We start from the raw sequence: 25,454 nt of genomic DNA on the forward strand, positions 1-25,454 counted from the left end.
AATTAAGTCACATTAATTCTCTGCCACACTCCTACTCTATCCTCTGCTTCCTACACAGCTTCCAGGCAGCCAACGCAAGCTCAAGGAACTTGTCCAGATACAGTGAGGGCCATTGGGGATTCTGCTCAACACCTTCAGATCAATATCTTCTCTCTGCAAGATCTCATTTCATTCTGTTTCTTGTCTCTGCAGCTGATCTTTCAACTAATTGTTACCTTGACAACTTCTGCAGACATTCCTTCCATTCTCTCCTTCCTTCACCCCCCCCCCCCCCCCGCAAACACTTGTCTCCCCACTCTTTGGCCTGAGACGATGACTTCCTCCCCCTCCTGACACCATCCGACGTTCTCAGCTAAGGGTTTGGATTTCCAGCATCTACAGTTTTGTTCCAAAGTATAAGCAGCTGGGGGTTGGGATGGAGATGGGCTGTGTTCTCATTGAATACTCTGCTGTTCTGGTGGATACTGAGAACCCTGGCGAGTGGTGCAAGAGGTCACACCCTATCACAACCCACCCTTCTCCAAGAAACTTCACATTGTCAGGTGTGCTCTCTCCTTACACAGGTCACACCCCTTGGTGTGGTTACATCCTGTTAAATCACCAAATCTTTCTGCCACCTGGCCCTGGACAGCTCTGAACTCGCTTCCTGATGAACTGCTCTGCATTGCCCCATGTGGACTTCCCCTCCAGAATAGCAAGGGTTCACATCACATGAAGAGCTTAACCGTGAATGTAGTTTGACTGACAGTGATGTCCAGGAAAGCAGTTTGCAGTGAGCTGGTCTTTACTGATGCTGTGAGGGTGAGGGTGTTGAAGTGTACACTGAGATTCTAGTAATGTGACTGGTTGTAACTGTTACAAGGCTCAAGGTAACTCCCCCTGGCGCTGAAGGATGTGGTCGCGTCCTGGGATGGAGACAGTACTTGCCTTAAGCAGAACCAGAGTTTGTATCTTAAACTATTTAAACTTTTATATTTTTAATTGCCCTGTATTTTGTCTGCTATCTCTGGAATAAAATGATTTTAAGGTGCTACGATGCCTGAGCTACGACAGTCCTCTGCTGCTCTTTCTTGTGGACACAGTGCCTGCTTCAGCACTTCTATTGGCTGTAAGGATTGTTGGGATATCAGGTGCTAAATAAGCCCTTAGAAACATAGAAAACCTACAGCACAATACAGGCCCTTTGGCCCACAAAGTTGTGCTGAACATGTCCCTACCTTAGAAATTACTAGGCTTACCCATAGCCCTCTATTTTTCAAAGCTCCATGTATCTATCCAACAGTCTCTTAAAAGACCCTATCGTATCCGCCTCCACCGCCGTTTGTTGGAAGGTGTACCTGGGCCTAGATGCTGCCTGCTGCCAACCTTCACTTCCCACAGGTAACTGCTACACATTCTTTGTCCCTGACAGCTGTCTGACCAGAATCACCTGCCCCAATACTGATTCAAAGTGGGTTGTGTTTACCCTGATCCAGTTCTGTTGGGAAATGTAAGCTGACCTGTCCCCTGGATTTGATGGCTTGGATCTGAGGGTATTAAAGGAATGCAGAGTGTGTGGGTTGTAATCTATCGGAATGCTGGAGAGGTTTGAGGATTAGAAAATTGCAGATATAACACCACAGCTCAGGAAACAAATGAGGCAGAAAGCAGGAGCCCATTGGCTGGTTAGCCCAACATACATCCCTGTGGAAATGCTGAAGTCTGGTGTGGAGAGAGGTGAATGCAGGATCTGGAGAAAATCAAAGTCGAGCAGACAGTGGTTTTACAAAAGGAACTGAGGGTATGAAGGGTGTGGAAAGGGGACCAGTAATGTGGTGTATTTGCATTCCCAGAGCCATGGTCAGGCACTTCATTTAAAGTTACTCCACCAGGGGGAATATACTAGCCAGGGTGGGAGTGGCTAACTAATGAAACAGGAAGGGTAGGTGGGTCATTTTCAGAATGGCAATCTGTAACTACTGGGCTGTCACAGGGATCAGTGCTGGGGCCCCAAATGTATTAATGACTTGCATGAAGGGACCAAATGTACTGTGACCAAAATGTGTGGTTGGTACAGAATCAGGTTGGTATCAGATGGCATGGAGAACATGTACATGGGTAGTTCAGTGGGCAAGTGTTGAGCATGGAAGTTAGTGGGGAAATGAAAAAGCACATCATGATTTGAGTAGGTGTTGAAGCACAAAGGGATGGAGAGTATGGGGGGGGGGGGGGGGGTTTAGATGCTGGTGAGATTGTACAGCTTTGGTCTCCCTATCCAAGACGTGCTTGCATTGGAGGCAGTGCAGGGGAGGTTTGTGGCATGAGGGGGTTGTGTTAAGAGTGGTGGACCTACAATGAAATGAGGATGTGAGGTGATCCGATAGAAACACACTATTCCAAGCAGGTTTCCCTGCGTGGGGGCTGGACCGAGGAGGTATTGTTGCATTTAAGGCAGAGCAGAATGATTCCCTGAGGTAGTGAATGTCCAGCATTGTCCTTCCAGAGAGCAGTGGATACAGAAGCACCTGTGGATATATTTGTGTGGAGATGGGGAGAGCGCGGCATCAGGTGCAAGGCCGTGACCCAGTGGTGGGATAAGGTGTGAGGAGCCTTCTGCTTCCTGCCACTGAGTTTCTGAAGGCAGCAGAAAGAATCTATTCAGGCATTCGAGCCTGTTCTATCATTGTCAGATCTGAATAAAACTCAACTTGTCTCAGTGCCACAGGTAAACGTCTGCCACAGTTCTGAAATATTCAGTTCCTCTTTATCCTGAGTTCTGGCGCTGTGAGATTGTGCTTCCATCCACCAGTGGCCTGGCCTGACGTTATCCATTTGCTCTGCAGCAGAGACACCCGAGGAAGCAGTCTCTCTGCCCTGTAATCATCATTAATGGCTCAGTTCCTTCACCCCTTAATCTTTTCATCTCAACAGAACACCAGGCTGATCCCCATAATTTACACTGTAATTTCCCCACACAGCCCGAGAGAGACTACGGGCAAAGTGAATCACATACTGGCTCCATTAGTAACAGGCAAGAGATACCACAGTGTATACAACTGCAAAGTTTGTCATGTACAGAACTAAAGGGTGTGGGATTACATTTACAACACTCTGGGAATTAGGAAACACTGGAACAGGAACCATGGGGGAACTGGGCAAGAAATATATGGGATAGGGATAGGAAGGCTCAATGGGCAGAAGAACTCCAGGCTGAAAATGCTAACACCAGAGAGGATGGCATCACCATACTGTGTTATCTGCAAACCCCTCACCCCAGCACCGCGCCCAGGGGTCCAGTCAGCACACAACGCCCTGGGGGTCTGAGCTCTGCTCTATGTACATGGACCGGGGGGGGGGGGGGGGAATGCCACCTTCTTAGAAAATGTGGATTTCAGCAAGGTTAAACCTGAAGCCCATCTACTGGAAGAGTTGGATTCCCCGGTGACCCAGCCATACAAAACACAGATAAAGTTGGGTGCCTAAACCAACAGCCGGTACAATGGCTGACATTCCAAAGTACTTCAAAGGCTAGGAGAAGATGTGGACTATCCAGAGGATAAGGAAGGCTGTATAAAAATGCAGGTTTTCTCACTTGCGAAGGATGATTCTCTCAGATATTGTACATGACACAAAAATTCCTCAATAATTCAATGAGAAACATTTATTCAAAGAATCACACACATCAACATATGCACAACAGGCACAGTAGTCATTTACGCAGGTCATCCCTACAACATACTCTGGTAAGGCTGGCTGAAGATCACAGACGGCAGTCTTGCATTGATCCTGCTCTGAATACAGACAAACACAACACACCTCCTGGGAGCAGACACTGCCTGAACTGGCATTTGGTTGAGATCAGCTTGGGTTCCTCCCTCTCCTGTATCCACCACCTACTCTCAAGACTTTTAGTTCTGTGGGAAGGATGGGGTCCTGTCTCCCTTCAGTGAGGGAAGGTCACAGTGACAGCAGACCCTGCAATCCAGGAGGCAGCAACACCCACCTGCAGAGATCCCCATCGGTAAACCAGCACATTGGTGGACAAGCTGCATCTGATTCAGGTCAACCTTGGGGCAACCCACTCATCAATATAGAAGAAGGGCAAGATCCCAGTTACAACATAGCCTCAACTCAAAACTGATCGTTCAGTTCCAATGCATCAGTCTGTGGCCACATGCAGCAAGGCAAAGAAACATTCTGCCACAATGATGTGGCAACATCGACACCACAGAAATGGCAGGCAATAACTCTCCACTAAGCAAATCTAACCAGCTCCCCTTCACACATACATCTGGGTCAAGGATGCCTCCGAATGGTTGCAGAACGGACTCAGGAGGGAGGGAGAACAACCAGAGGTCATTGGTACCAATGACATACGTAGAAAAAGGGACAAGGTCCTGCAGAGTGAATAGAGGGATTTAGGCAGCAGGACCTCAAGAGCTGTAATCTCTAGATAACTTCCAGTGTCATGTGCTACTGGGGGCAGGAACAGCACGATAGGGCAGATGGATGTATGGCTGAGGAGCTGGTGCAGGAGAGAGGGATTCAAGTCCTTGGACCATTGGGATCTCTTCTGCAGCAGAGGTGACCTGTACAAGAGAGACGGGTTGCATCTAAACTGAAGGGGGACCAAATTATCTGGCAGAGAGATTTGCTAGAGCTACTTGGGAGGGTATAAGCTGGTCTGGCAACGACTGGGACCTGAAGTAGTAGTGTGGGAGCTGGTTGAGGCAATTCTAGAAATTAATACGAGCAAGACCAGTAGGCAAGGGCAGGATAATATTTATTAATCACATGTACATCGAAACACAGAGTGAAATGCTTTGCGTAGAATATTCTGGGACCCCTGCTCTGTGATTTTTATAAATAACTTGGATGAGGAAGTGGAGGGGTGGGTTAGTAAGTTTGCAGATGACACAAAGGTTGGAGGTGCTGTGGGTAGTGTAGGTTGATTGAGAGAGGCTGTTTGCAGGTAAAGGGATGTCTGACATGTGGGAGGCTTTTTAAAAATGAAATAGGGAGAGTTCAGGGGCAACAAGTTGGCATCAGAAGCGTGGCGACACTTGTGGGCTGCCCCCAGAACACTCTACGCAAAAGATGCATTTCACTGTGTGTTTCGATGTACATGTGACTAATGAAGATATCTTATATCTTATGTTAGAATGAAGGGCAAGGCTGGCAGGAGTAGGAACCTGGGCTGATGAGGGATATCGAGGCTCTGGTCAGGAAAAAGGAGGCACAAGTAGGTATAGGCAGCTGGGATGAAGTGTATCCCTGGAGGAGTAGAGGGGATGTAGGAGAATGCTTAAGAAGGAAACTAGAAGGGAAAAAAGGACATTTACCCTGGAGAAGGATTTGAAAGCTAGGGAATCCGGGGAAGAGAACAGTGATGTTCTGAAACACATTGATAATTCGAAAGGGGTATTGGGAGTCTTGAGATGCATTGAGGTGGATAAATTTCCAGGGCCCGACCAAGTGCACCCTAGAACATGGTGGGAAGCAAGGGAACAAGTTACTGGGGCCCTAGCAGAGATCCTTAGCCACAGATGAGGTATCGGAAGACTGGAGGGTGGCAAATGTTGTGACTTTACTTGAGAAGGGCAGCAAGGAAAAGCCAGGGAACTACAGGCCAGTGAGCCTGACATCAGCGGTGGGAAAGTTACCAGAGGGGGTTCTGAGGGACAGGATTTATCTGCATTTGGAAAGGCGGGGACTGATTTGAGGTAGTCAGCATGGCTTTGCTTCTTGAAGTGGTCACCAAGAGGAATGACAAGGGCAGGGTGCTATACTTGTCTACATGGACTTTGGCAAGACCTTTGACAAAGTGCATGCTAGCTAGGCTGGTCCGGAGGGTGCGATCACATGGGATCCAGGGTGGATCTAACTAGCCAGCTAGATACAAATTTGGCTTGGTGGTAGGAGACAGAGGGTGGTAGTGGAGGGTTGCTTTTCCCATATTGGAGGCCTGTGACCAGCAGTGACCAGGGATGGGTGCTGGGTCCGCTGTTGTTTGTCGTCTATGATAACGATTTGGATTAGAATGCAGGTGGTATAATTAGCAAGTTTGCAAACAACACTGAAACTTGGTGGTGTGGTGAACAGTGAAGAAGGTCATCTAAGGTTACAACGGGACCTCGATCAACCGGGAAAGTGAGCAAGAGAATAGCCAATGGAATTTAACTCGGACAGCTGCACTGAGAGACCGAGGGGTAAAAGTACATAGTTCCCTGAAAGTGGTGACACAGGTAGGCAGGGTGGTGATGAAGGTGTTTGGCACACTGGCCTTCATCGGTCAGGGCACCGAGTGCAAGAGTTGGGACATCATGTTACAACTGTACAAGATGTGGGTGAGACTGCATCTGGAGTGTTGTGTGCAGGTCTGGTCACCCAGCTGTAGGAAGGATGTGATTCAGCGAGACAGGGTGCAGAAAAGAGACACTGAGTGTTGCTGGGACTGGAAGAACTGTTAGGAGGAGGCTGGAACTTTATTCCTTGGAGTGAAGGAGTCTGAGAGCTGACCTTATAAAATCATTAGAGGCATAAAAAAAGGTAAATGGTCACAGTCTTTTCCCCAGGGTAGGGGAGTCCAAAACTGAACAGCATAGGTTCAGGGTAAGAGAGGAAAGATTGGAAAGGGACCTGAGGGGCAACTTTTTCCACACAGAGGGTGGTGGGTGTGTGGAACGAGCTGCCAGAGGAAGCAGTAGAGGTGGGGACAGTTACAACATTTAAAAGACATGGACAGGTACAAGGACAGGAAGGTTTAGAGGGAGATGGGCCAAACGTAAGCAAGTGGGATTAGCTGAGGCAGGCACCTTGGTCAGCACAGACTAGTTGGGTCACTTTCCATGCTGTATAATTCTACAACTCCCCATTATCAATATCCTGGAGTCACACTGACCAGGAACTCAACTGGATGCAGTACATCCACTTGTAGGTACAAGAACTGGGGAGAAGCTGGGCATCCTGTGAAGACTGACCCCACATCTACAGGCACATCAGGAGTGTGATGGAGCACTCTCCACTTGCCAAGAGTGCAGCACCAATATCATTGGGTTGGCTCACCATCACTACCCTGAACACTCAGTCCCTGCACCACCAGTGCAGCATGCACCATCGGCAGTCACTCGCAGCACCTCCCAAACCCAACCTGTCCCACCCAGGAGCACCAGTAGTGAGTGCAGGCTCCCCTCCAAGTCACAGCCCATTCTGACTTGGAGGGATATGGCTCTCCTTCTTTGTCACAGGGAGCACAGCTCAAGCCTTCACTACTTCATCCAGGTGCTTCAGCTTCTCAAGGACAATTATGGAGGGCCAACATCTAATCCCACATCCTATAGCCCAAGGGATCTGAGCACGGACAGATTCACAGAAGCATGGGCAGGCTGGACGATGTCCTCTCACACAACTCGAGGTGGGCCTGTTTCAGAGTCCTGGTGTCCTGATGAAGGGTCTCAACCCCAAACGTTGACTGTCCATTTCCCTCCATAGATGCTGCCCGACCCGCTGAGTCCCTCCAGCAGTTTGCTTGTTGCCCCAGAGCTCTGGTGGACCTTGCTGTCTGCACCATGCACAGTTTTGGTTGATGTTTCCATAAGAGGCATGGGTATGAGAATGACTGCATTTCCCCAAGTGACAGGGACACTGAAAATATCCAGCAGAGCTTGTCGACTTGGACCGTTGGCCAGGAGTTTGTGGAGACCATTAACGTGGAGCACGGCAACCCAGTAACCATCACTCCAGGCAGGTATCAGACAACATGGTGCCTATAATCAGCACTGGCAGTGTGTAGTTATACAGCAGTCTACATATTACCTCAGAGTCAATGAAGAAAATCAAGCATTAAAACTTTAACCCAGGATAAATCTGTGTAATGGAGCACCGGCTGATTCCTTGAAAAGGCAACTTTGCACAAACTCCCAGCTCAGTAACTCTGCCACATATCTTCTCATGGTGCATTTCAGGAAGGACGATCCCACAATTATGCTGGAGTCCAATACCGTTAAAGACACAACTCATTTCCTGCAGACTCTCTCTCTCACACACACTGCATGCAGATGCAATTAAACCCTGTCATGGCAAAAAAGTATTGCTGCATGCTAGGACCTCCAACTCCAAGTTCAAATTCCAATATCAACACAACTCTGTACAGCCAGACTGGTGCTAGTGTTTAAGGAATGTGATATACTGAGCCCATCTTCTGAGTACTTTACTGGACCCTGGTATATGTAGTGTAGCAAGGAACTGGGTGAGCTTTCCCATACATAGCCAATGCAACTCTACAGGATAAAGCATCCTGAAAACCAAATTCTCAAAACATTAGCACAGCACCAGACTTGTGGATCAGGGCCAGAAATAGATAGGAAATGGGCTCATTACATTAACTAGAAAAGGAATGTTTGTAGAAAAGTCACTCCAACATGAAGGGGAATGTGAATTTCATGTGGCAGGGACAAACATTGAAATCTCCCACACCCTGTGATAACTTGAGCCCTGTCATCTAAGGCAGGGCTCAGTTAGGCAGGGGTTGGCAAAGGGATGCTGGGTGTAAGAGCCTCGCTCAAAAGTCAAAGGGCAAGAGCAGGAGCTGGGATCATTGGGAGTGAACCTTCAGGCTCTGTGGGAGACCTTGGGGAGCTGTGACGTGGTCTAGTGCTCATTCCCTCCAGACAAGCACCGTTAATCCGGCACCAGTGTGACCTGTGGAAACCAACACAGGACCATGCACAGTGAGGGCAGAACATCACAGGCAGGAACCCAAACTGCAGCACAGTGACCCAGTTACATGGGGAGAGGGGAGTGCAGCCCGTTTCCTGCGGTACACACACAACAATGTGCTGTGTGTTCCTCACCATCTTTACAGCTCCGTTACAGTCAGAAAGTAGCTCCGTTATTCACCACTGAACCTACAGCATTTTCCTGCCAGCCACCAATCACATCCCCTGCCAGCAGAAACGTTCCTGGAGCCACCAATCACATCCCCTGCCAGCAGAAACGTTCCTGGAGCCACCAATCACATCCCCTGCCAGCAGAGGGAACAATGAAGGGCTGTGGGAGTGGAGCTGTAAAGGAGGTCAGAGACGTTGGCATAGCTACCCCATGTAACCATAGCGACTGTAGTGACCTCACTGCCACAGACAGCAGCATTGAAGGACGGCAGCTTAAGGCACAGTTCCCAGTGGCTCCACATTCGGTGACGTTCTCCTCCCTCATTCCAATGCCTTCTGCTCAATGTGGTCACACAGCAACTTGTACTGCTCTGTAAATCCAAACACAGCACCTAGGTTAGTGAGAGATTCTACCCATCACACACTCCCGGGGTCAGACACAGGGTGAAGCTCCCTCCGCACCGTCCCATCACACACTCCCGGGGTCAGACACAGTGAAGCTCCCTCCGCACCGTCCCGTCACACACTCCCGGGGTCAGACACAGGGTGAAGCTCCCTCCACACCGTCCCGTCACACACTCCCGGGGTCAGACACAGTGAAGCTCCCTCCACACCGTCCCGTCACACACTCCCGGGGTCAGACACAGGGTGAAGCTCCCTCCACACCGTCCCATCACACACTCCCGGGGTCAGACACAGGGTGAAGCTCCCTCCGCACCGTCCCGTCACACACTCCCGGGGTCAGACACAGGGTGAAGCTCCCTCCGCACCGTCCCGTCACACACTCCCAGGGTCAGACACAGGGTGAAGCTCCCTCCGCACCGTCCCGTCACACACTCCCGGGGTCAGACACAGGGTGAAGCTCCCTCCACACCGTCCCATCACACGCTCCCAGGGTCAGACAGAGTGAAGCTCCCTCTGCACTGTCCCATCACACACTCCCAGGGTCATAGATAGGGTGAAGCTCCCTCTACACCGTCCCGTCACACACTCCCAGGACATGGGTTAGACATAGAACAAGTGGTGCAGCCAATTTATGCACAGCAAGCTGCCACAAGCATCAGTGTGATGTTGTCATGTTGAATTAAGGATAAATACCAGCCCAGGGCAGAGAGACCCTCACTGTGAAATAGTTGTGGGATTTCCCATGTCTACTTGGGAGAACGAGACCGAGGTTTTCACCAGCCAAAGAACGACTCTCCCACTGTGCAGCTTCCCCTGGTATTTGCCCTCTGATGGTGCAGTGCTCCCTCCACCTGCCCCTCCAACAGCACAGCCCTCCCGTTAGTACCCCACTGGGACATCAGAGCCTGTGGAGTGGGACTCAGACTCCCAGGTGAGACCACGGTAACTCTCAGTGCGGATCAGGCTGTGTCCTGCCCTTGCTCTCACCTTGGTTCAGGTTCCCAATCACCGACTGCTTCCTCAGGAAGTTGGTGCAGAGCTCCTTGCTCAGTCCAAAATCCAACATGTTGTGTGTGAAAGTCCTGTGGTACCAAAAAGGGCAACTTCACAATCAAACTTGGCCAGCTAGCCTTCTGATCCATTCCATCACACAACCACTCAACATACAGCGTCCAATCCACTCCATAGAACGTGTGCGCAGAGATGCAGACCCGCGCACACACAGACATGCTCACACGCAGACCCACCTCCCCAAGCCACTCCCGTGCAGAAGCCTTACCCAAGCTGCCCAAAGGCGATATTCTCGTCAAACCGATGGGTGTCGTCACGTTCCTCTGGGGTCATGTGACACCACTTCTCCCTGCACAGGGGAATTCACAAACCAACCCAGTGTTAGCCCAGGCAAGGCGAGCAGCAGCCTGTGGTGTCCCCCTGCACGGTTGGGGAGGTGGGGATTAGCGATGAACAGCGGTGACCCACGTCGCCTGGTGTTGGCGCTGCTGTGGGAAACCCAATGGCAGCGAGGTCAGTCTCCCAGGTGGGTGGCTGGTGGTCAGGGATTCCCAGGACATGGGCACTGGCAGCCGAGGACCCGCGTGGTGTTCTCCGGCTGTCAGGGCAGGGCGGTGTAGGTGTCCCACTAATGGACCACACCACCCCTCCCCCCCCTCCAGTCTTCCCTACCCAGCCTCGGAGCCCTGGAGGTTGGGGGCCCCACGGTTGAATGGAAAGGGGTTCAGCCCTCAGCGGGGGACGGGAGGGTCAGGCCAGAAGGTCAGGGTTTCTCCCGCTGCCCGGTACCTGGTGGTCGGCGATCGCTTCCTGCGCTCACAGTGCACGGCCTCGAAGAAAGCAGCGTTCCAGAACCTCAGGCTGTGCCTGAAACAGGAGAAAGAGTCAGTTGGACACCACACCCTCGCTGCTGCAGGGGGAGATGGGAAACACAGCTGGAACGTCAGCAGGCCAGCCCTGGGGTCAGCAGGAAGCAGGGACCAATGCCAGAACAGGTCAGTGAGATATTGGGCTGAGCACACACCTTGTCTCTGCCATTCCTGGACACCACTGCCCCCATCCAGGTCCAACTAAACCATGATCCAGACAGCAGGCACATCTACAACCTCCCTCCGTACCCCAGCAGCCTACAGCCACCTTCCTACTACCCCAACACCCTCGGTCAGTCCTCACCGTCTCAGGCCCTCGGCCATCTCCAAACCCCACTTACACCTTCGTCACCTCCCTCCCCACTTCATCCCCTCTCCCCCTGCCCAACCACCTCACCCCATCTCCCCCACCCCCTCTCCTGCCCAATCTCTCCCCTGGCCTGTCCCCCCACCCCCTCTCCTCCTGGCCATCCTCCCCCTCCCCCGTCTCACCCCCTCTCCCATCCTCCCCCCCCACCCCATGTCACCCCATTTCCCCCTGGCCATCCTCCCCCTCCTCACCCCCTCTCCCTGCCCCACTACCACAATTACTAAATTTGTCAAAGGCACAAACCATTGCAATATAGCTCGTACTCATATGGGTTGGTCTGTCTGGGATGGCACACGGTTGTGTGACACTAATAAACCAATTCCATAGACAGGCCAGTACGATGGGCAGAGGGTCAACGAGGAGAAGTGTCAGGTGACGCATTCTGGCAGGAAGAACGAGGAACGGCAATGGGGAGTAAAGGGCACAGTTGTGGGAGGGGTGTAGGAGCAGAGACCTGGAGGTATGTGCGCACACATCAGTGGAAGTGGCAAGGCAGCTGGAGGAAGCACCTTGTACAACACACACAGTTCTGGGTTGAATCAGGATTGTCACGAGGTGGGCAAGTCTTGCCGGTTCTTTGCACAATGCCCATCAACGCGCAGCACCCATCGACGCGCTGCACCCATCGACGTGCTGCACCCATCCAGCCTCAGAGTAAGTGTCCATGCTGGTTACTTCACTGGAGGAAGGATGAGCGGGCAGCAGAGAGGGGCCAGGGAAGATTTACCAAAATGGTTTCCGGGACTGGGGACTACAGTTACAAGGACAGTGGAGAAGCTCAAGAGGAGGCTCGATAGAAGTGTACAAAAGATGAGGAGTCTGCACGGAGTGAGTGTGTTCCCATTAGAGGGATTGAGCACTAGAGGTAACGAGGATAAAACAGAGGGGAAGAGAATTAGAGAGACATGAGGAGAAACATTTTTGGATGTGTTGGAGCTGAATGCACCCCCAGATGTGGTGGAGGCAGGTTCCATCATGGTCTTCAAGGGGGAATTGGATAAATACATGGCAGAGAAAAATTTACAAGGTCATAGAGAAGGGGCCAGGAGGTGGGATTGGTAGCTGCTCTGGCAGAGAGCTGGCATGGACATAATGGGCTGAATGGCCTCCTGTCAGCATTCTCTCATTGATTCAGGAATATAGTGAAATGTTGAGGTACGTTACCAGATGGGTTGCTGCTTCAGGTGGGTGTACAGGTAAACCTTCACCCCTTCCACCTCCTCCACACACTGCCTTCCCTCTGAGGGTGGAGAAAGAAAGACATTTCATCACTCAGCTCTTCCCAGCACAATCCGACCGTTCCCCCTTGCACACAGGGAGGGGATGTCACCCCAACACTACCGTCTGCTCCTTTAAAGATTCACCTAGTTGGTCTCATTCCCCATTTTTTTCCATATTCCTGCAAATCTTTCCTCTCCGTCTCTGTCCAATTCCTCTTTGAACTTTCCAAGTGAATCTGCTGCCCTCGGCCTTTGAGGCAGGGCTTTTCAGGTTAACTTGATGGAGCAGCGAAGGCAAAAAGGTGACAAATCTCAAAATAAAACTGCACCAAATCAATTGTCATCTTGCCTCAGTTTCTCCAAATCTGTCCAACAGCAGCAAACTCTGGAAACACTCAGCAGGTCAGGCTGCATCTGTGGGAAGGGGAACGGGTCAACATTCCAGGCTGGAGCCCCTTCCTCAGACTGTTCCCACAGCCTGACCTGCTGAGTGTTTCAGCACTTTCTCATTTTGTTTCAGATTTCCAGTGTCTGCAGTTCCTTTGATTTCCATTCTCCAAATCGGTTCCTATGATTCCTGCCGCCGCCATCAGTGAAGGAGAAACCCTTCACCATTTTAACCTTACATTTCACCCCAGGTCCCAGCTTCCCGGGATGTTACAGAGGGCCCCGAAGGAGCCTCTTCATTGCAGCTCCCTTCACTGATTGTGCAGACGTGCTGTGTGTCCCACAGGGAGAGAACCCTCAAGCTGAGCCACACACCGTCCCCGAAAGCTGAAGGAAGCCAAAACCTGAAGCAGAGTCAAAACTGCTTCTTTTCTGAACCACTCACCTCCATGCTTGGACTTCTCCTGGGCCTGGTTTGCCGTGTGCCTGCAACACAAGGACGGCTGTGTTTAGTGGCTTTGCCTGCCAATCCACAGGAACAATCAGTAAACAGCAGATTAGCCCTCAGCTGTCAGCAGGTTCACCCAGACATCCTTCCCCCACAGCTCACCAACGTGTTTGGTTCAGACCTGGGAAAACGTGTTCCACCCAGATCCAATAGAAACATAGAAAACCTACAGCACGATTCAGGCCCTTCAGCCCACAAAGCTGTGCTGAACACGTCCCTACCTTACAAATTACTAGGCTTACCTATAAGCCCTCTATTTTTCCCAGCTCCATGTAACTATCCAAAAGTCCCTCAAAAGACCCTATCATATTCACCTCCACCACCGTTGCCGGCAGCCCGTTCCACGCACTCACCACTCTCTGAGTAAAAAACTTACCCCTGACATCTCCTCTATACCTACTCCCCAGCACCTTAAACCTATGTCCTCTTGTGGCCACCATTTCAGCCCTAGGAAAAAGTCTCTGACTATCCACACGATCAATGCCTCTCATCATCTTATACACCTCTATCAGGTCACCTCTCATCCTCCGTCGCTCCAAGGAGAAAAGGCCGAGTTCCCTCAACCTGCTTTCATAAGGCATGCTGCACAATCCAGGCAGCATCCTTGTAAATCTCCTCTACACCCTTTCTATGGCTTCCACATCCTTCCTGTAGTGAGGTGACCAGAACTAAGCACAATACTACAGGTGGGGTCTGACCAGGGACCTATATAGCTGCAACAATACCTCTCGGCTCCCAAATTCAATTCCACGATTGATGAAGGACAATATACCATATGCCTTCTTAACCACAGAGTCGACCTGTGCAGCTGCTTTGAGTGTCCTATGGACTCGGACCCCAAGATCCCTCCGATCCTCCACACTGCCAAGAGTCCTACCATTAATACTATATTCTGCCATCATATTTGACCTACCAAAATGAACCACTTCACACTTATCTGGGTTGAACTGCATCTGCCACTTCTCAGCCCAGTTTTGCATCTTATCTATGTCCTGCTGTAACCTCTGACAGCCCTCCACACTATCCACAACCCCGCAATGACAGGGTTTGCTGCTCTGTCACCTCCTTGGATCCAGGGAGACCCTGCAATGAGTAGACATTGGCAGAATAGTTCTCATCTAAATAAAGCACCAGTGATGTCACACTCCCTGACAAGCTGGCCGAGACTAATGCTGGACCTAGAGGCTGCTCACTCAGAGGCAACAGAACAACCAAGTCCAGCTCAGGTGGAAGAACAAGCAAAGCTATGAGGCGAGAGGTGGTGCAGGAGGGTGAAACAACAAAGTCCAAGGTCACAGACGCAAGTTCCAACACAGTAGCACAATGTGTGCCGATGACAGGGCATCATCTGAACAAGTCACCTTCTACATTGCTCTAGCACTGAGCAGAGGACACAAGAACCAGCATGAAGCCATTCGCCCCTTGTGTCTACACTGCCAACAATAAGATCATGGCAGATCCTTCCCCTCAGCACCACTTTCCTGCACTGACCCCACATCCCTCAATCCCACCAATCTCCTGTAATCCATAGACACAGGCCCTTCGGCCCACCGAGTCTGTACTGACCAGCAGTGCTGGAAGGGGCTTGAGCCACGCTCGGCCAGTTGCTGCGGGGACTGGGAACACTCACCCATTCTTCACCTTCAGAGCCCCAAAAAACCCCTTCACGTGTTCCGTGTTCCTCAGCAGCTGTGCCGGGAGCTCTCTCCGCCCCAGCCAGCTGTTCCCACTTTTCTCTCCGGAGCCCGTGGCCTTCCTCTTCAGCTCGAGCACATTTGGATGCGATTTGCCTGGAGAGCAGAGACAGCTGTGACTCTGGACACACAGAACCAGCCGGGAACTGTGGTAACACAGGTCAGCTCCCGCCGGATGCAGGCTGCACGGAGTTCGGCTGCAGCAAGTTACTGGACAAATGGCAGAAGATGCACAGATGGGCAGAGCCTGGGGATGTCACTGGGATGTGTAACACATCACAGTGGGGGGTGGGGGCTCACTGAACACCACAGGCCATGATCCATGATGGAGGTAGAGAGGAGGACAGGGGTCCCACAGGTAGAGAGGAGGATGGGGGCACATAGGAAGGTTGCAGGGGCTGGAGAAGAGGTTAAATGGCAGGACCTCAAAGACAGCAAATCTCTAATTTACCTACAACCTGTATCTTGTGTCAGTGAATACAGATGAATGCATGGCTTACAGGTAGTGCAGATGCAATGGCTTTAGATCTCTGGGTCATTGGGAGCAGTTCTGGAGAGGTGGGACTTGTATGAAGCAGACAGGTTGGCACTGCAACAGGGCAGGACCAATATCCATGTGGGGAGATTTGCTCGCATTGTTGGGGAGGGTTAGCTTAACCAAAGGAAAATACTGAAATAAAATAGAAAATACAGTAAATACTCAGCAAGTCCTGGTTTGACCTTGTGATGGAAGGTCGGTCATTGATGAAGCAGCTGAAGGTGGTTGGGGTGAAGTCACCACCTCCCGTGACACCCTGGGGCTGGGGTGATTGACCGCTGTTTACTACAACCACTTCCCTTCGTGCAAGGTACAACTCCCACCATTGCAATGTTTTCCCCTCGATACTCAATGAGCTGGGAACGGGCACAGAGGAGGCGTTGTGACCCGGGGTTGATCAACCACGATCATAGTGATGATGGGCAGGCTCGAGGGGCCTCCTTCCTGCTCCTGTTGTCTTGTGATCTTCAGTTTTACAGGGGTCCCTCCTGGATACACTGTCAGTCAAATGTTGTATTGAGCTCAAGGGCAGTCACTATCACCTTGTCCCTGGAATTGTGCCCTTTGGTCTGTGTTGGATCAAGGCTGAGATGAGATCTGGAGGAAGGCCAGATGGTACTTTGGCTGAACGTGGCTACAATGCTTCAGCCTTGTCTCAGGAACTGACACGCAGTCCCCCCTCATCACCATCCCGGTATCTGAGGTCTGTATCATTTACTTACTCTGAATTGATGACCTGCAGCGAGTGACAGATGAAAGCAGCTATCCCCGGAGACCCCACTGTACGTTGCCTCCAGCCTGAGCATCAACTGTTCAGGATGCATTCCTCCCAGACTGTGGGAAAGGCTTTGGTGCCACTGAAAATTAACGGGATATCGGGAACCTTCAAGGATTGCAGCTCTGCTCCTGAACTGCCTACACTCCTCACCCCCCTTACAAATCCCAGCAGAAACAACCTCGCAGAGTCACGACATGTCAATGTCAGCAGAATCCAGCAGGAGTCCTGGTCTCTCTGCTGGTCTCACTCACCCATGTGATAGAAGGTGAAGCACATGGTCATCAGGTTCTTGGCTGGGCCAAAGTCATCCCTCTGGTAGCACCTGCAAGGAAAACACCACATCCTGTACTCTGTCCACGCTCACCATGCCAGGATCCAGGACACCACACCACACACATCCCATCCCTGCAGGAGCACCAGATTTATGACAATCTGAGCCAGCCCAGTAATCTCACTGGCACCATCAGACCTCCAGAGCCCACCACACCTGGCACAGTCCTCTTCAAGGTTGTGACCAAAATTGCCGCAGTGGCAGGAGAGTAAAACAAATTTAATGCATGATCAACTGGAGCAAGTGCTTCACACCTCAGTTCCCACAGACCGGTGGTTGGGGGGGGGGGGGGGGGTGTGGGGGTGGCTGCTACACGAACTATTCTGCTGCAGTGTTTCACTGGCCAAGTAGTACACAAGGCTTCTATAAAGTTTGAAACTCATTGACTTTGCTGTTTACACATATATATATATTTACATTAATCATTTCCAGTTCCTTTCCCTCTTCTCCTGAGGGTAATTAGGTTTGTGTTCACACAAACACTGACAGCAACACGGCTAAGTAGCTAGTCTCCACGTGGACTGCAGGGGCAAACCCACACCATAGCTACAAACATGCACATTCCTTTTCCAATCCAGAGTAGTGACCACCACTGCATGACCCCTCCCACTGACCAGGTACAAACTCCAAACCTTCCTGGTCTTTACAGTGTCACAGGAGAGGGAGTATTTGCCCACAGATCAATGTTAGAGGTGCAAGAAGTTAGCTCAGAGGGTCTGCCCAGCTGCAGAACACAGACAGCCTGTAGGTGGCGGCTTTTTAAAAGAAAGCATTGATTTTTCAGGTTAAGGTGCACTGCCCAGCCCAAATGCCCTCAGAGAGTGGTGATGAGCTGCATTCTTGAGCCACTGAACTCCTCCTGGTGAAGGTGACCTTGCAGTGCTGTTGGGGAGGGAGTTCCAGGATTTCAACAGAGATGTAAAAGTGACAATGATAGATTCCAAAGACGTACAGGTTAGGAAGTTGTGGGCATGCTATGTTGGCGCCGGAAGCGTGGTGACACTTGCGGGCTGCCCCCAGAACACTCTACACAAAAAATGTATTTCACGGTGTGTTTCGATGTACATGTGACCAATAAAGAAAACTTATTTCCAGGTCACAGGGGTGCAACTTGGAGAGGTACCTGCTGGTAGTGTCCCATGTACAGGCTGCCCTTGGCCTTCTTGGTGGTAGAGGTGGTGTGCTGGGGAGGTGCTACTGGAGTTACCTGGGCAAGTAACTGTAGTGCATTTTGTAGAAGAGATAGGTAGGATCAGTACATTGTTTGCAAACTGTCATGGGACATGCTATATGCACATTTTACACAAAACAATAAAAAAATACTCACTCAAACAAAACCACAGCAAAAGACTGCACCAGTCGGTAGAATGCATGCTCAGCAATGCATTTGGAATGGCACCGCTGGGGAGAGAGGGGAAAGAATTTAGAGTCAGAGCAGAGCCATCTAGTTCAGAGACAGGCCCTTCAGCCCATCCTGTCCATGCCAGACATCATACCTATCTATACTAATCCCATTTTCCAGCACTGGCCCATATACCTTGGCATTTCAAGTACACATCTAAATGTTGTGGGAGTACCTGCCGCCACCATCCCCTCAGGCAGTGCCTTCCAGATTTCAGTCACCTTTCAGCCTCCTCCAAAGGCAGATTACCCATTCTGTTCTGCATCTGAAATGCTCCATCCCAGGCAACATCCTGCTGAATCTCCTTTGCACTCTCTCCAGTAGGATTACATCTTGAACAGCAACCAGAACCTCACACAGTACTTCAATCAGCATGGTACCTGTGCATGCTCTAGCTTCACATCAGCTCCTGGACAGTAGTTAAGTTCCTGGTACTCCTCTTCTGGGGCATTATAATGGGCAGCAGGGAGAGTCATTGCCTCACAGTACCAGAGACTGGGGTTCAATCCTGACCAGGGAGTGTGCATGCTCTCCCAGTGACATCCCAGAACATGCAGGATGGTCGGTTAATTAGCCTCCATAAATTGCCCCTACTGTGTGGGTGAGTGAGTGGTAGTACCTGCAGGGAGTTGATGAGACTGCACAGAGAATAAAATGGAGTTTATGTAGGATTAGTGTAAAAGGTTAATGGTCAGTGTGGACTCGTGGGCATAACCCCCTCCCGAGTGGACAAACTGGGGAGTAATGGTCAGGCCCCCGCTGCTGTAATACCAGGGTTTGCCAGCAGAGGTCCGTAGTGAGCTGTGGGAGAAGAGTGAGCTCTTTCAGTGGCTACCATCAGATTACAACAGGGACATGGGCCACGTACCCAGGTCAGCTCTACCCTCGCTCACAGCACACTGCCCTGACCACAATTACACACCCCCTCCCATATCCTTTAATTCTCATCTATCCAAGGTAACTTCCAGGTAATTTCTGCTTTACCCAGGGATTCCCTTTTAAAGATTTTTTTTTGCAGTTTTGAGATTTTTTCCAGCAACCTGGGTTGTCAGAACTCTGAGGCAGCAACACTACCTGCTCTGCCTCTGGGCTCTTACAGCTACAGATTCCTTGAGAAATCCTTCAGTGTTGTTTAGGATCAGCAGAGATGGTGTAGGATTTGGTAACAAAGGTTTAGAAATCACACAGCAAACAAGATAATCATACAGTCCCACGGGCCAGTGGCAGTTCTTAGAACGAGCTCTCCAGTCCAACTCCCACCCTATCCCTGCAGCTATGCCAATGCAATTAAAAGGTGTTGCTGGGGATAAAAAGACTCTGTTCCATGGAATAAGTCTGGAAGTCGGCAGATGACACAACTTACAGGCCGAGAATGAGACAAGGATGAATTTAAAATGCATCACCTGGAGAGTGCACAAGAGTAACAAACCTCAAGACACTGTTCACAGCCCATGCCAGAGAGGGCAGCTAACTGAACCACTAACCCCAGCAACAAGTGAAGCCTAGACCCACACCCACTGTTCTCCAGAATATATGCAACTTGTAATCTTCTACTGAGCCACCAGCTGTTCACACCTGGGCGCTAACATATTTCGCAAACCACTCTCTGCCTTGACTGCTTTCTTCCGAGCACAGCTCCCCAAACCGCGCCTTCTCCTCCTGGCCAATTTCTTCCCTGCAACAAAAGAATCACCACAGAGTTAGCAGGATGCATCTCAAGCTGACAATCCCCTACTACAAGGCAAGCGCCTCCCGCAGTGTGACCCTCTCTCGGCACCACCTCTGCCACAGTGTGCCCCTCCCACGGTGTGACCGTCCCTCAGTACTGCCCCTCCCACAGTGTGACCCTCCCTCAGTACCGCCCCTCCCACGGTGTGACCCTCCCTCAGTGCCGCCCCTCCCTCGGTGTGACCCTCCCACGGTGTGCCCTTCCCTCGGTGTGCCCTTCCCTCGGTGTGCCCCTCCCTCAGTGTGCCCCTCCCTCAGTGTGCCCCTCCCTCAGTGTGCCCCTCCCTCAGTGTGCCCCTCCCTCAGTGTGCCCCTCCCTCAGTGTGCCCCTCCTGTTCTTTGGTTCATTCAGTACCTCACAAACTGAGAAGGACCATTTTCGGAAAGGTCAGCATTAGCTCACACTGGTCTTTCTATTCAGTTTCCACCACACCTCAATACCCCTTCTTTACCCACGGGATTTACAAAGTTTCCTTGTCCAGCAGCTTCCCTTTTCAAACTGATCTCCCTGTCCCCACTGTCAGTTAAGCCCAAGAACAGATCCCAAGTACACTCCCCAAGCAGGTCCTCGCTGGAAGCATTCACATCATTCATTAACAACAGATCACACACAACGCTGCAAGCACTGGTGGACAAGATGGTTGCTGACACCGTTTAGATCCTGTCGATTGATCAGGACAGAAAAACTGCTGGGATCTGGGGATAAAAATAATTACAAGGAAACACTCAGCAAGTGGAATATCATTGAAGCTGGGGCAAGGGAGGGCGAGGCACATGAAGGAGGGGAAAAAGTGTAGACCAGAATGGGGGTGGGCAGGAGAGAAAGTGGGGGAGGAGGAGTAGGGGGAAGATCACCCAGAGGAAACCCCCACAGTCACAGGGAGAACGTGCAAACTCCACACAGGCAGCAGCAGAGGCCAGGATCGAATGTGGGTCACTGCAGCGTGCGGTAGCTGCACCACTGTGCCACCCTGGACAGAGTAGATCCTGCAAAGGTATTTTCTGTGGTAGGCCAGTCTAGAACTAGAGGGCATGGTATTGGTATATTATTGTCACATGTACCAAAATACAGTGAAAAAAAACTTCTGTTTGCATGCCATCCAAGCAGATCATACCATACACCAGTACATCGAGGTAGTAAAAAGGAAACAGAATGGTCTCAGGGTAAAGCATTGACCCCTTCAGACTGAAAGGTGGATGATTATCCTCCCCAACAGGCATGTGTATCATCAGAATTCTCTACCCTAGGGAGCTGTGGCTGCAGAATTATTTCTACATTAATGGGGAGAATCAGAGGACATGGAAATCATGCCGGAAAACGGACAAGGCACAGGATCGGAGATGATGAACAGCAGAGCAGGCTTAAAGGGCTCAGGATACCCTGCTCCTAAATTTTATCTTATTAACAATCACATCATAACGTGGGTGAGTTTTGCCTTCATTTATTCCCCTCTCCTGCTGAGAGCTTTAACTCTCGCTGGGTTTCTTATCCTACTCGTATGTCTGGCCTACACACACAAAATACTGGAGGAACTCAGCAGGTCAGGCAGCATCTGCTGAGTTCCTCCAGCATTTTGTGTGTTGCTCCAGATTCCAGCATCTGCAGAATCTCGTGTCTGGTCTGTTGGGCAGATCCCACCACATTACCATTAACAAGACATTACAGAGACCAGAAGATTAATGTGCTGGTAACCGCCTCTGTTGTATCATCTCGACTCACTCTGTGTTTTACACCTCCCACCCCACCTCCTCTCTACTGCAAGTTAACATGTATTTCTGTTTCCCAGTTCTGACCAAGTCTCACCGACCCAAAGCGTTGACCGTTTCCCTCTCCACAGATACTGTCGGACCTGAGTTTTTCCAGTATTTTCTGCATTTATTTCAGATTTCCAGTTTCTGCAGTTTTTAAAAAAATTTCATCAACTCTTGCTGGGATATATTTATTCCTTGCTGATTGATCAGTGGGCAAGTAGTGGATGTTACCAGGAACAGATTTTCTCTCAAGTACAAGACTGTCACCCTTAACTAATCCAAGTCACAGTTAGACTGACATTGGGCTGTTGGAAGGGATAGGATATATTGGTCGTTATGGCTAGGATGAGGTCACGTGCTTGATAATGGCTGCAATAATCCCACAGCTGGTGAGCTGTGACTGTCGAGGCAGCCAGCTCCTTTTCTGTCACTCACCTCCCAGTGAAGATTTTTTCCACGTATCTCCTCATGAATTCTCTGCACTCCAATGCCACCTCATCCTCCAACACTGTGTCTAGGCTCTGATGTGAAGAAAATGATTCGACCGAAGAGGCTCTTTTTGAATTGTCCCATGTAGTGCTTATTGGTGAATCCTCCAGATCACTGCCAGCAGAGTCTGTGTCATCACTCCCAGCTCTGCTTGTCCCATTGGTGTGTTGGATGTGACCATTGCCAACAGCTTTGTTCAGAGAGAGTGGTTCATCCTCGATCACATCAGAATCAAGGTCTTGAAGATTCTCAAGGGGAATTTCCTGGGTCCCCATTCTGCTGAGAAGTGTAAATGCAGACAAAACAAAGGGCTCAGGGAGTCTGTTAAACCAGCCAGCAGTCCAGAAATCCAATGTACACTAGCACTGGTGCCATGATCAGCATGTGGGAGCACGGAGACTTGCTGTTAAATGAAACACATGGAAGTGAAATTAGAGCCAAGTGTTTGTGTCAGAGACCCTCCGTCCACACCTGCTGCCGTGCAGTGTCTTCAAGAAAGTTTATAGTTGGGAAATGAAACACTTCCAAATTCAGACTTTCACAGCAGAGACAGCACAGGTTGGACACAAAGCAAAGCACTGTCCATTAAACCAACCCAGAAAGGTACAGCATGGGTTGGATGCAGAGCAAAGCTCCCACTACTGTCCCAGTGGTTTAACCAAGGACAGCATAGACTAGACAGAATAAAGGTCCATCTACACTGTCCATCAGTACAGGGCACGTATTAAGTGTATAAAACTCCCCCTAGGTTGCAACAACCTATGACGCAGCAGGTATTCAAAGCTCACTAATAGATTAGGAGTGACAGGTATCACAAGAACGTGAGAAAAAGAGCAAGCCATTTGGCTTCTTCAGTTTGCTCCATTGTTCAACAAAATCATGGCTGATCTCCATTCTCAACAGTATTTTCCTCTCCTATCCTCAGATCCCATGATATCTTTAATATTCAAAATTCAAGACAGAAGTCAGATAGGGGTAGGGCAGATTCAGTAAATGGGAGGGCACCAAGGAATATTGATGAACAGCAAGACCTAGGGGTCTGTCTATTGTTCCCCAAAAGTGGCACAGATTCATAGAGGGAAGAAGGCATGTGGCTTGCTTGCCTTCATAGGTCAGGGCATAGGTTGGGTTGCAACCTTACATAACGCTGTTTAGGTGCCATTTGGAGTACCATGTGCAGTTCTGGTCACCACTATAGGAAGGATGTGGTTGTACTGGAGAGAGTGCAGAGGAGATTCACCAGGGTGTTGCCTGGATTGGAGGACTTAAATTATGGGGAGAGATGGGATCGGCTGGGCTTGTTTTCCCTGGAGTGAAGGAGACCGGGGGGTGGGGGGGGGGTGAGCCGGTAGATGTATGTAAGATTATGAATGTCATAGATAGAGTAGATAGTTAGAATCTTTTTCCCATGGTAGGAGTATGAAAAACAAGAGGGCATAGTTTTAAGGTGAGAGGGAGTTTTAAGGGGGAATTCTATATACACAGAGTGGTTGATATTTGGAATGTGCTGCCAGAGGAGGTGGGGAAATCAGATACAATCACTGTGTTCAAGAGGCACTTAGACAGATACTTGAATAGACAAGGCATAGAAGGATGCAGTTCTAATGCGGGCAAATGGGATCGTGTAGATGGGCAAAAAGGTCAGCATGGACATGCTGGGCCGAAGGGCCTGTCTCTGTGCTGTACCACTATGACTACAACAATTCTGAATGAAATCAGCAACCGAGTCTCCTTAGCTTTCCAGGGTAGAGAATGTCAAATAGTCACACCCTTGGCATCAAGAAATTTCTCCTCATTTCAATTCTAAAAGGCTGACGCCTTATTTTGAGAGTGTGGTCCATTCTCCCAAACATCCTCCCTACCTCCACCCTGTTGAGCTCTCAAAGAAGGAACAGAGGCCTAGCCCACAATTTCTACTCCTCTGACAGACCTGCCATCCCCGGAACTAGTGGAGGATCTTAGCTGCCCTTCCTCCATAGCAGGCACAGGGTTTCTAGGTCACAGATGACCTGACTTACAGTAATCTGGCAATGCAAATTCTCCCAAACATTTTGAAAGCATTTTTCAAGATAATGATAATAATAATAATTTGTGGTATCCAGTAATGACTGGATGCAGTATATAATCCATTAGGTTTAATTATGGGTAGAGTTTGGGTGAATATTTGATGAAATGAAAGAATTACAGTAAGCGTGTGTAGAACAATAGATGTGGGTTACTACAGAAAACGGACATTTCCGACCTAGACAGACAGTTCTCAGGAATGGAACACTTATGTAACCCAGGGACTACCTGTATGTCCTTTTTAGATCAGGAGACCACAATTGTACACAATACTCTGAGTGCAGTCTCACCAAGGCCCCATATACTTGTAGCTTCTTTCTGTTCCCCAATCATCGAGCTGTAAAGGTCAACCTTCCAACTGCAATCCACACTGCCTGTCACACCTACATGTCAGCTCTCAGTGACTTGTGTGCAAGGACACCCAGGTCTCTTTGAATAGCAACACTCCCTAGTCCATCACCATTTAAAAAATACTTCCCATTTCTGTTTTTCCTTTTGAGTGGATAACCTAACCACTTTCTATTCAATCTGCCATGCTGCTGCTGCCTTGGACACTTCCAAAAGTTTAGCTACATTAAGATTTGTATTCTCACGTGGACCTTCCATCAGTCACACCTCACAAATTCCTCCATGCAAACAACTGCAGACTGGAGTCTAAACTAGGAGAGCTGTTCCCACAGGCCAGGAGAGAAACAACCCGACACCATCACACTCAGAGAATCAGACAAAATGCCAGACTCCTCCGTCTCCATCCCTGGGTATATCACATTGCACGGGCTGGACAGACCCAGCAGATGGAGCAGCACAGTGGTATACAGGCAGGAGGGAGTCTCCCTTGGGGTCTTAAACATCAACTCCAGACCCCATGAAGTCTCACGGCATCAGGTCTAACATGTGCAAGGAAAAGTCAGTGCTCCTCCATATTGAACTCTTGGAGGAAGCACTGAAAGTAGCGGGGGCACAGAATGTTCTCTGGGTGGGGTATCAATGTCCATCATCCAGGGGGGCTTTGTATTAGCACCCAGACCCAGCTAACCAGAG

At 50.1% G+C, this 25,454-nt stretch overlaps 1 protein-coding gene across 1 annotated transcript in view; it reads right to left on the minus strand.

The window, feature by feature from the left end:
• Positions 1-25,454, minus strand: part of LOC127577407 (Fanconi anemia core complex-associated protein 24-like) — a 113,566-nt gene that overhangs the window by 21,720 nt on the left and 66,392 nt on the right. The window contains exons 2-11 of the mRNA XM_052028596.1: positions 22,296-22,752; positions 19,956-20,055; positions 18,306-18,379; positions 16,899-16,969; positions 15,268-15,427; positions 13,575-13,615; positions 12,687-12,762; positions 11,073-11,150; positions 10,552-10,632; positions 10,260-10,354 (exon numbers count right to left, since the gene is read on the minus strand). Of these exons, the coding sequence (XP_051884556.1) occupies positions 10,260-10,354; positions 10,552-10,632; positions 11,073-11,150; positions 12,687-12,762; positions 13,575-13,615; positions 15,268-15,427; positions 16,899-16,969; positions 18,306-18,379; positions 19,956-20,055; positions 22,296-22,624 (1,105 nt within the window). The 5' untranslated portion in view covers positions 22,625-22,752. The remainder of the gene's footprint in view (positions 1-10,259; positions 10,355-10,551; positions 10,633-11,072; positions 11,151-12,686; positions 12,763-13,574; positions 13,616-15,267; positions 15,428-16,898; positions 16,970-18,305; positions 18,380-19,955; positions 20,056-22,295; positions 22,753-25,454) is intronic.

This window comes from Pristis pectinata, chromosome 13 (genome assembly GCF_009764475.1).
Source record: "Pristis pectinata isolate sPriPec2 chromosome 13, sPriPec2.1.pri, whole genome shotgun sequence".
NCBI classification, from domain to species: Eukaryota; Metazoa; Chordata; class Chondrichthyes; order Rhinopristiformes; family Pristidae; genus Pristis; species Pristis pectinata.